Consider the following 12,647-nt stretch of genomic DNA (forward strand, 5'->3'; position numbering starts at 1 on the left):
GGTCAATAAAAATCCCAGGGCGTGTCTCGAAAAGAGTAGGGGTGTAACCCCGGCGTCCTGGCCAAATTTCCCATTGGCCCTAACCAATCATGGCCTCCTAATAATCTCCATCTATGAATTGGCTTCAATACTATGCTCTCCTCCCCACTAATAGCTGATGTTATTCAGCTATTCAGTTATTCAGCCCGAGGAGCGTTCTGGCGCACTATGGCTGCCGTCGCATCATCCAGGTGGATGCTGCACATTGGTGGTGGTGGAGGGGAGACCCCATTACCTGTAAAGCGCTTTGAGTGGAGTGTCCAGAAAAGCGCTATATAAGTGTAAGCAATTATTATTATTATTATTATTATTATTATTATTATTATTATTATGTTGCCATGCTGTAGAAGCCAATACCTGACGTCTTTCAAGAAACAGTTGGACGGGTTCCTTAAATCAATTATCTACCAATTATCAAACGGACTAGGTGGGCTCTAGTTCTAGTGCTCATTTAGAACCTTACAGTATGTCACTATATTCTGATAATCTGGATTTTCAGTTTCCACTATTTTTTTATTTCCAGTCTTCTTCACAGGACTAACTGGTGCAAGCTCCCCGAGGAGGGTCCTGAATATCATGCTTGCGCAGAAGGAGAAATCTTAAACTTTATTTGAGAGTCTCTTCTGAAGCACTACAGTATAAATATTTATTGTCTGTTCATTCCCAGGCCAATACATTTTTAAAAGTTACACTTCATAAAGCAACAATGCTATGTCCATCTTCTGTCTGCCAGATTGGCTCAAAATTGGCTCTGAGACCAGCAGGGAAATCTTAATCCTATCTAAAGAAATTATTTTACAGATTAAACATACTGTGAATTAAGGCTACATCTCTCTTCTAAACTAGCATGATATATGCAATGTATATTTGCTTCCTCAAACAATCTCTGTGGAATCAAAGCTACAGTATTTTGCATATGAAATAAAAGAAAACATCTGTAAGCATAGTATCTTTCAAGTCTCTGAAAAGACTACTCCCTTCACATTAGCCAAAGATGTCTACTGAGTAAGCTTTTCTAATTTTGACAAACATGCACTACAACAGAACCCAGCTGTGTGACAAACAACAGTAGTGCAGTCATCTTTAATCACGAAAACTTTTTTTTCTGTCAAAAAGGTGAATTGTGCTAAAATCTATTTCCTCGGGATTCATGTGTGAGAGCTTTGCTTTCCTAACTTCTGTTGTCTAACAATAATTCTTGTTTCAATCTAATTCTCTTTAGGTCTGTCACAATATCCTTTTTTCCTTTTATCTGTACAGTACATTATACAGAGAATAATTATTTCCAGTGCTTACTCAGTACCATGTGATATGATATCTACTGTACACTGTATGAGATGTCCCCTTAGATGTGCTACATTTTCATAACCTGCAAATCTAACCTAAAATTTGCAATTCTTCAGTAATACATCTCAGTAATACAAGATCTTTATAAATGTCCTATTTGGCATAAAACATCACGGATAGCGTGTCCGCTTTTACTATCATACCGCCACATTTCATGACTGGAATTGTTCACTACATTACCAAGGTAAACGTAAATCTGTGTCAAGTGAATTTGTTCACAAAGGACACAAAAAGATTAAAAAGTAGAAAATGATTACTAGTTAGAGGAACAGTAACATCTTCAATAATCTATGAGGTTGGATTTGTGTTGTTAAATAACTAATTTAATAGGCTTTGGCAATACAGCGGACCTTAAATGTCACTAGACATATTATTATATTCCACTCATCCATTTTCTAACCACTTGATCCGGTACAGAATCACAGGGGAGCTGGATCCTATCCCAGCAAATAACACTCTGGGTGGGACATCAGAAATATTAAATTAAACTTAGTAACAAGCTCTCTTATATTCTACTGCATATTGAATAATTTGCGGATACTGTACAGCTATGCAGTTATATGGCTTTTATTGAAAATAGAAAGATGTTCAATCATTGTACATTGCATTCTGATTATGACCCTTATACTTAATTAGTTCTGTTAGTTCATACTGTAACTTTTATTTGTATCACTTTGCTTTGTTACTCTCATTCTAAAGTCTATCAAATGTCAACTGCATAAACTGTACAGTTTCTCATTTCACCTCTGACGGCCACGACCACTCTAATCTCTCCGTCTGTGTTCTTACAGACGGTTTTCCGAACTCATACATCAGAAAGACCACAGAAACTAAAATTATTCTGCAGCTAGGATCACACATTCTCCCTTCCCTTAACGACAGACTACTGTTCTTTTAAATTTTCTCCATTCATTGGAAGTTTCATTTCACACCTCTCTGCACCCATTCTGACTTCACACCTCTTGATTGGCCTCTCTTTCTGTCCCCTGCTCCCGCCTCTCACTCCTCCTCCCTCCCAACCTTTTTTCTCCCGCTACTTTACCTTTGCCTACTGCCCTGTCTCTCTCACACCTGAAGAAGGCTCCACGGCCGAAACGTTGTGTTCTCTTTCTTCTTTTTTTCAGCATGGAATAAACCTATTACTTGTTCCTTTGGAGCCTACGCATGCTGACGCAGCTACCCACCTGAACTGTACAGTATGTTGAGCTAAACCAAAGATCTATTTGAACAAACAGATTAGGCAGTAACTGTTATATTTAACATTTATATATTCATATATTTAACTATTTAACTGTTATATATAAATCAGTCACAAAACCAAATGCAGGCAACCTATCGGGTCCACACCCTGTAGCTACTACTATCATCTACGTTCCACGGCCACCCTAAATGTAAATGATTTGAAAATTGTGTTTTTTCCAGTCAGAGTGCAATTTAAAAAATCTGAAGTTGCAATATTTAGAAAAGAAAACCTTCATGTACTGTATAGCTGTCCAAAACATAGTTATTTCAAATCCCTTGAATTTAATAGTGCTTCCGGATATTTTAGCAGGGCTAGATAGCTCTGTTTTAGATCAGTTAATTAAGGGAATGATGTCAACATGTTTTATTTGAAAATTATTAGAATCTGAATGCAGTCTTTGAGGTGGGAGCAGTACAAAAGAAATATGAGCACACATCCTTGCAGTGAGGTTCCTTGGTGTCACTTCCACTCAGTATGTACTGGCTGAGCATTCACTTCCCAGCTATCTACCTTGATGCGGGAATGAGCTCTGCACTCCAGGAATACCATGCTGCCATGAGTGTCAGAGAACAACAGTCATCTACAGTAGCTTCCCTGAATTCAATCAGCTGTGAGTTTAAACTACTGATAAGGTTTGCAGTCTGTCTTCAGTTCTGTCCAGCAGTCCACTTTCAGCCCTTCACAGATCACCAGGTGGAATTTATGTTGTGTTAAATGTTACTGAAATGGTAGCTTCACTTAATCTGATGTTTTCTTAGTCTCATAATCATATTTATTGAAAATACAACACATGCTATATAAACACATCATACACAGCCTAGATACTTAGATACCATTTTAAAATCTAATCTGGCTGTAAAGTTTTTTTATGTATTAAAAGGGAGTGACATGCAATGAATGGAGAACAGACGGGATCTACATAATAATCCATATAATAAATCATTTTTTTATAATTAAATCTAAAATAAAAGTATATCTTTTCTAGTTATACACAATTAGTAATACAGTAGTTCTACATACTGTGTGTAATTAAAAAATGATAGTTCTATAATTATTATGCAGTACTGTGACATATATAATTTGCAGCTGTCTTTATGGTAACAACAACATCCTGTCTCAACATTGTACAAGTTCAATGAAATTGTTTGTCACTAGTGTGTATACATGATGATAAGCGCAGGAAAGCTCTAATGGGTTAATAAATATTTAAGACTGTAGTGATTTATCTGACAACCACATGCAACTGTGGTACTTTAAGGATTCACTGCACCACCCGGCAGAGGAGGGGGGCCCCGCGTTGAATTGGACTCCAGGAATAATGCAAACGGTAGCATGCCTTCTGACTGTCCCAGAGATAGGACACCAGACAGACCCAGAGATAGGATTCCAGACAGACCCAGAGATAGGATTCCAGACAGACCCAGAGATAGGATTCCAGACAGACCCAGAGATAGGACACCAGACAGACCCAGAGATAGGACACCAGACAGACCCAGAGATAGGACACCAGACAGACCCAGAGATAGGATTCCAGACAGACCCAGAGATAGGATTCCAGACAGACCCAGAGATAGGATTCCAGACAGACCCAGAGATAGGACACCAGACAGACCCAGAGATAGGACACCAGACAGACCCAGAGATAGGACACCAGACAGACCCAGAGATAGGACACCAGACAGACCCAGAGATAGGATTCCAGACAGACCCAGAGATAGGATTCCAGACAGACCCAGAGATAGGACACCAGACAGACCCAGAGATAGGATTCCAGACAGACCCAGAGATAGGACACCAGACAGACCCAGAGATAGGATTCCAGACAGACCCAGAGATAGGATTCCAGACAGACCCAGAGATAGGACACCAGACAGACCCAGAGACAGGACACCAGACAGACCCAGAGCCAAGTTGGACACCAAGGAACAGAAGCAGACAAAAGCAGAAAAATGAGTCAACAGTAAATTAAATAACAGGAAGGCAGGAATAAGCCATGTGGCTCGAAATTTTGAGGAACGTGTTCCATGTATACACGTATAATGCGAGAATCGCGACAAGTAGCATATTTTCTCATTCTGTCTTTTTGTCGCTTTCTTCCTTGTTGTTTCGAGCACGGTCCACATATACAATTAATGGGATCACAATGTGAGGGAAATGCAAAACTAGAAGCGTATTTTCTCTTTCATTTTGTCTTGATTTCTCTTTCTTGCCTGTTGTGTGACGTACGATCCATGTATTGATTGCGAAAAAATGCGTGAAGAGGTATGTACAAGAGTTACATGATTTATAACAGCTGGGTGAGATTGGCTTGTCTGTCTTTATGGCTCCAGAATTCCGTTAAGAACCTGACCCTAATCTCCCAAACACATTAAGAAATGTTCTGCAACCGCTCCAACTGCAGCTGAGTAAACTAATAGGGAAAAATAAGATTTGTCTGGAAGAAACTGGGGTCAAATGACTCATTTGTAGCCCTTCCTTAGTTTTTATGTTCTAAATTAAAGAAATGACTTCTTTATTTATGAGGACAAAAGAGGTATTATTTGCTAAGTTAATTCAATAACAGTTAGGCCTATCCATAAATCAAGTCATAATGTCCAGTGGGAATACCACTGGTTTACAGTGGGAGACACACTATTGACAAGTTACAGTTATAGAAATGAAAATTCCAGAATATGCTGAAAATATTAAAACAAATGTACAATATTCTCAATTATTCTGTTCCTTATTTATGTTTGACCTTTGCAAGTATACTACAATGAAAGCTGAAAAAAACATTGTACGATTATCAAATTTGAGAACGTCAAATTCAACATATTTTAAAACACTATGAAAGCCTAATTCTTGACGTTTTATTGTCATCATGAATTTATTCACAGTCATGAAGGACATAAGGCTGTTGCCCAAGACACACTTTTATCAAATATTTTTACAAAAGCTTTTCAAAATTAGGTCTCTTAGTCTTTTGGAGTGTTAAACCCCAACCAATTATTGTGCCTGCCTTTGTTTATCCTTGATGCAGTTTTTACATGTTCAGTATGATGGTAAAGGTTGTCCTACCTTGCACCTTAACCTGGTTTGTGTATAATTGGGGACCATTAGGACCTTCTGCGTAATTTGTCTCACTTGACAGTCAATCACAACATGATCCAGTGCCAGTGGCTTTGTTCCAATTCCTTTGAGTCCAAATATGTGCTCTGTGCCATCTGTTTCATTCTGCAGAACAAGTCTACCCTGTGAAACAAAAAGAAAAAAGAAAAAGTTTCAGGGAGAAAGTCAGTGGCAAGTGTTCTGATAACGTGGTGGTGGTAATGAAAAACAAAAACAGGCCAGTCTCCGGGGCTTAAAAAAAAAACTTGAGGCTTTATTTACAGTGCAAAATAATAAAAAAAACAAACTGAATATGTACATTGTACACAGTGAGGAGAAGGAAAGCGTGTCGAAAGGAAAACAAGTAGACAGAAACAAAACACAATTCACTCTTTTCTCAGATCCAAAAACTAACTAGATGCGTATGCCAATAATTAAACAAAGTACTTTGTAGCTCACTCAAAATGACTCTCCATGTTCTCTCAACTCTTACCCTCAAACAACCAGCTTCACTGCACTACCACCTAAGCTTTTAAAAACTGAACCCGTTCAATTAAATACAGACCAATATCAGGAAGGTCAACACGATACATAGATCTTACTGTATGTGGTAGAGATTCTGTAATATGGAAGCAGAAGTAAAGCAGACAACATGGAGAGAGTACACAACACTAACAAAGAAATGACACACACAGTGTTGAATAAGAGCTATAGAAACCATTCTGTCTGTGCATGTCGGTCACTGAAGTTACTTTTGTTTTGCCACTGAGATTGGCGTGGGATTCTGGAATCAAGAGGGTAAAGTATAAAGAATACTTCTATATCCGTGTGTTAAGTACAGTATGTACACTTGTGTGACTTTATTGTCACAGATAAAAAATAGTGCTCAACAGAGAGAAATGGGCTTTCTATACAAAAATATAGATTTTAAAAATATAATCTAGGAATTAAATATAAGAGATAAATGTACAAAGTTTTGAAGTCTGATTTAACTGGCTTTATGACGAACCCATGGTGCCATTTCTTTGGACTTTCAAAAGAATTAAAATCCTAAAGGAAACAGTTTTCTGGCACATTCAGTGCTAATTCAAGTTCTGCATCATCTGTACTAGGGGGTGTGTCTCAGACAATGCTTTAAATCCAGGGTGTGAACACATGTGCTACGTAGGTCTTTGATTTAGATCAAATAGATTGATAGCCCTTAATTGCTGGAGTACAATGTGAAGTTTGGGGGAGGGGTATATAATACAATTGTGAATAATCAGGCTACTATGATGGCACAATTCCTCAAGGTTCTTAAGGGGACACTTTTTGGTGAATTACAATTGACATTTGGGCTAAATGGCTTGATGACTCTGAAGTGTCTGATAATGTTTCAAATTTACATCGTTACCGTAAAAAAAAAAACTTACTGATTTCACTTAGATTTTCATACAGTACATCTTCCCAAAAAGTCCCCTACATTATCACTAATGTTTTTTTCTTGTTTTATTTTTAGAACCTCCAAAAAGAAATGTGGTGAAAAATTCCTCCACCTTTTGTGTTTGGCCCTATGTTATAAAGTACAGCATAGGGAGAATCTTACCAAGGTAGTACATTGGGAAATGGGTCTGAACATCAAGGGATACCCCACTCTTTCTCCAGCCCGCACATAAATCACTGATGGGCCGTGAAAGTCTTTTCCTTCAATAACACCATGGAGTTTCCAGTCCTGAAGTGTCTGGTTAATCTAGAGAAAAATATAAGTCCAAAGGTTTTTATTCACTACATTTTTCCATCTGTTGTTAAGGATTCTTATATACATTTTAACACCTTAGCATCACTAAGTAATTGATTTGTCTTTATTACAAATAAAAATGTTTAAATTATGTAAGGTCAGCAGACAGTGAACGTTTATTGAATTAGAGTTTTATATTTTGACACCTCAAAAACAAAGCTTGTAGAACTTGAGTGTTATATATGTATTTTTCAAATATTTTAGACATCTGTAAAATCCCCATTTTAAGTTGTGATGTTACTGCAATTTGTGAACAAACAAAATCTATCATGAGTAAAACACACAGGATATTGGTTTTCCAAAAAAGCTTCACATTAGTTTTTAGTAATGCTAGCAGAGAAAACAATCTATACAAATATGCAAAACAAATGACTCATTGACAATAACAGACAATATAAAAAATAAAAAATGATTCCCCTATTAATAAACACTTTAGTAATACAGATTCTTAAAATATTTAATGTATTGATAATGATTGTTGTTACTTTTGTTACTTTATTAATAAGTTATTACAGTAAATATCTCAATTAGAACTCTAAGTGTAGATATCCAGGGAATATAGAGTGCTTCATGAGTTTAAGTCACCAATATATAAGATTGACTTTAAGATTCTGTCAAAGGAGCCATCAACTGGATTTAACAGAAATAGGAGATCAAAGTTCACTGAGTCCTGCCCTAGGAAGTCAAAATTCAAGAGCCAACTACTGTATATTCTTTTCTGGAGGGTTGTAGCCCTCACATCTGTTTCTGACATGACTGAATAATCGCTCAAAGCTGTGGCAGGCTTCATACAGTATGAACTGAGTGACATTACATACAGCCCTACAGGAAATTCCCATAGGCACAATTCACTGAAAATCTTACAGTCCAGCAATTACATTGTTTAGTGTCCTTTTTGAATATTTTGTATTAGTGGTTTTGTACAATTTATATTTATAGGTGATACAAAAAGCAAACAAAAATATTCTTCAGCATAAATCAAGTCATTCAATAAAGAGGATGTTCTACAATATATTTTGCTAATACTGCACATTATTGTTATGATTTCTGTTTTGGAATCTGTACCCTCTGAAGCATTTTCAGTTGAATTTCTGAAAAAAAATATTGATGACAAAGCAATACTAATGTGTTTTTTTCTGGCAGAAACAACAGCAGTTAACCTTCATATTTAAAGTGTTTGGTAACATGCTGTAGATTTGTGTTAAAGAACATATTTGTTCTTTGTTGTAGGAAATATTTCAGTAAGACCAACTTTCCAAAAACGCCTTTCTGCCTATAGTTGACATTACAAGAACAAATGTTATAAAGACATTAAAAGCAAATTGTGAAGAATAATGAAAAATACACTTATTTATAAGACACTTGTTTTCAGGAAGGAGGTGTTAACATAAAAAGTGTCCTATACACTCCCAGGAGGGTTTGCTAATCCATTATGCAGTAGTAAAACAGTGAGACAGCACTGAAATAAGAGGGAAATACAGAAACTGAGCTGCTAAATACAACGTAGATAAAATGTTATCAATAAAATGGAATAATTTCCTTAGATATGTGTGGCATATGGTAAAAGCCCAAATCAGATGCCCTAATTTGAACCGTATCCTCAGCTCTCCTGTGATCCTCCAGCCCACAACAAGCCTCAGATCCACTGAGGAAAAAGATTAGTCTGGTGAATTGCTGGGTTTGAAACTCCTTCCAAGCTCCAGGGGGTTAAGTCACTGCAACAGGCTCATATGTCAAGTAATCCCTGTTACATTAAACTACAGTAACTCCTGCCAGGGGTACTGTTTTCAAATCACATCCCGCCTGGATTAGACGCAGTGCATGAGTTGCTCTAAATTGGGACCAGAATTGATAACACGGTGAGAAGAAGAACTGTTTAGCCTTAGTTGACAGAGATTACAAGTCCAACAAAATACACCTCCTTTTTGTTGAACACATGGACTGTCATTATTCACGCTAGGGACATGCTCTTGTTATCAAGTACCATGTGCAGAATGAACAGGGAGGCTCAAGGACTTGACTCTTCTTGTTTTGATCAGCAATATACATTTTTATGGTGGCAGGTGGAAATACAATATGATTTTAAGTACCGATTATTCATCTGTTCCACTCAGAGAATGGCAAATTCCTTATAGATTTTAACTCAATATAAAATTTTGGAAAGCCATGAAACATTGCATTACTACTCAGACTTGAAGATTACTGTATCTATTTATTCAAAAGACTGTATCACATTGAAAACACCTCTATCACAAATTACACTGCTATTTCCAACTGGCATATGAGAAAATAAAAGCACACATTAATGTTAGTTTAAAAAGGTTTTTTAAACAAATTATTCACATTATACAAGCAGACACCAGAAATCCAGTAACTGGCTGTTTATTTACCATTGTATTGATTTCATCCTTCCTTGCCCACATAGCAATAATTTATTGAAAATGTAACTGAGTTTAAGAAAACCATAAAATTGAACCTTAAAAGGGCTTGCAGCATATCAATTCACTGCAATTTGATTTGTTAATCAAGACTCCTCCTCGCACAATCCAGGCACTGCCTCATCATGTAAATTGTTCATCTTCTTACAGAAAGACACAGGATTCAAAAAGCAAATGGATTTCACAGGAGATATTAGAAGGGTAGAAATGCCAGTTAAAATGCTATTATTCATAAGAAAATAAGAATGTTTACAAACAGGAGGAATCCATTTACTGTAGCTCTCTCGGACATATTGTTGCTAACAGTTTACATTTAAGGATCTGATCAGGTTGCTTCATGGGGACAAATAAATCTCAGATTTTTTCATATTTCCAAAGCAATCAAAACACAGCTAAAATACTGTACATAAAAAGGCTACGCTCATGCAGTATGACTGGACAACACTCCCCATGTGAAACTATCTCAGTCTATTTTCACTGAAAAAGACTTACCAGTGGGATATCCTGAGTGACGGACTGGAGGGCAGGAGTTACCATCTCCAGCTCTCCATCCGTGCCCACGCCATGGACCATGCATTCCACAAGATGCACACGGACATCGCGCAAAGACCGGAGGACAATCTGACACAGGTACCTCCCCGGTAACTTTGCTTGAAATTTCAGGGGGAGGGAAACTACATCGCAGTCTAAAAAAAAAAAAAAAGAAAACAACAAGATGTATCATTTTGAACTTCTCCAAAGGGCTTTACTGGCTCACCCATTTACCTGTTTGAAGAAACGTGGGTTGCCGAGCGCCATACCGGTGCTACCACTTCCTTCTGAAAGATTTTCAGTCTCTACACCTGTATATTTGTGTTAAACAGGAAATTTTACAGTTTCTTTAAAAACATATAAAAATAACACTCTGCACTATCTTGTGGGAAAGTCCCACGCCTAGAGGACAGAATCAAGAGGATTTAGCACCCTGGGCAGGTGAAAGTGACCAACTAAGCACATGATTTGATCAATTAAGTAATTAAGTAAGTGAGAAATGAAAACGAGCCAGCTCTGCAGTCCTTGAGAACTAGAGTCACCTATCCTTGTATTAGATACAGTAACAGTAAATGAACAGAGCAGATATTCAGTCCTCTCACCAAAAGTAGCAAGACATACAAGACTAGTATTTTTTTAGCAAAGTTAAGGTTATTCAATGCTTTAAGCATTGCATTGATTTAAGATTTCTTTTACCATCATATGACACTTTTTACAGAATAGGAAACATGTACAGTATGTATTTGTGTTTGTGTGGAATGCAGGTTCTACTGTACCTCCTGCTGTGACAATTAATTCTACAAGCAAGAACATCAGAGATGCGCTTGAAAAACGCTTGAAAAATGGACGCTTGGAGTCTACCGGCATTGTGGGTTATAGTTTATTTTAAATAAATCTGAAAATACACATGATAAATAACAGCATCTTAATAAAAGAACGCTTGACCGGAACAGTTTTGTCAGAAAATAAATAATGGGTTTTCATTAAAAAATGCTGTTTACCAATTGAGCCTGTTAGTGAATTTTAGGCATGGACAAGATTGCATCTGAAAATTAATGTGACCAATATTTAAATACAGTATAGTAAAAAGCAGCATTATCACTTGACATTTAATTCTTATTATTAAATGCACCTTTGTGCATTTAACCTTTAAGACAGATTTCTAATTTAATTATATACTGTAACAACAGCACGGGAAACTAATCTCGGGACAGTACACTTCTCACAAAATATTTTTTAAAATTTCCTACAGCCTTGGACAATATTCTTAGACACCTTTGTCTGCAATGCAGAAATTGTAAAATTCACAGTGATATTACTATTGTTAGAGCAATTTGCTATGTACAATATATAACATTTCAATTAATTTTCAATATTTTGAAAAAAAATGGTGCTAAGATTTTTCCTCCATTTTCACTTATTTTCTGTGATTTATAAACATTAAAAACTCAGTCCAGGAAAAAAAAAACAAGTTCGTTACCAAAGGCATGCATATATACTATGTTTCCATTATAACTTTCATTGTGAGAAAAAAGACTAAAAAATTAATACCTTAAAACATTTTGAAGTATTCTAGCAAATTAGCTTTACTTTAATTTGAGTATATATTGCTTTGTGTAATGTTGTCAGTTATCAACCATTCTTTTAATTTATGATTATTTCCCATGTATATTTAAAATTCATATTCATATTCATAAACAAGCTCTACTTAAGCAAGACTTTAAGGAAATAAGGTGAATGTGAACAGGCAGCAATGCAGAGTTTCAGTCCATTTCTGCAGTCAATTATCTTGCCTAGCATTTTCCCCAACACAACTGCTTTTAATTCCTTATGTGAAATAGCATAAAATGTGTCTATCCAAGCAGAACCAAGAACAAAGAATCAGATCTTATTCTTATACGGTAATTAGGAAACAACTAAACAAATAAATAAAAAGAACTTAAGAATGGATATAACCAAGATGAGGCCATTCAACCCTCAGCTGGGATATCTAGCTCATTTGGTTTTTCAGTAAGTGACTCAATGATCTTATCCAGCTGCTTTTTGAAAGAATCGAGGGTATCAGCTTCAACAACAGGGTTGGTCAGCTTGTTCCCTACCTTCTTATTTTTAAATAACCACCCCTTGTTTTCAGGTTGGAATGTATTTCCTCAGAGTTTCCACCTGTGTCTTCTGGTTCATGAGT

General features: G+C 36.5%; 1 protein-coding gene across 3 annotated transcripts in view; it reads right to left on the reverse strand.

Annotated features, from left to right (window-relative positions):
* The window catches only part of LOC148675759 (cilia- and flagella-associated protein 47-like), a 210,456-nt gene that overhangs the window by 91,698 nt on the left and 106,111 nt on the right, over positions 1-12,647 (reverse strand). For all 3 annotated transcript variants that reach the window (XM_088646922.1, XM_088646914.1, XM_088646930.1), the window contains exons 46-48: positions 10,424-10,617; positions 7,302-7,445; positions 5,687-5,860 (exon numbers count right to left, since the gene is read on the reverse strand). In XM_088646922.1, the coding sequence (XP_088503048.1) occupies positions 5,687-5,860; positions 7,302-7,445; positions 10,424-10,617 (512 nt within the window). The remainder of the gene's footprint in view (positions 1-5,686; positions 5,861-7,301; positions 7,446-10,423; positions 10,618-12,647) is intronic.

The sequence above is a fragment of the Lepisosteus platostomus genome, chromosome 2, assembly GCF_059453375.1.
Source record: "Lepisosteus platostomus isolate fLepPlt1 chromosome 2, fLepPlt1.hap1, whole genome shotgun sequence".
Classification (NCBI taxonomy): Eukaryota; Metazoa; Chordata; class Actinopteri; order Semionotiformes; family Lepisosteidae; genus Lepisosteus; species Lepisosteus platostomus.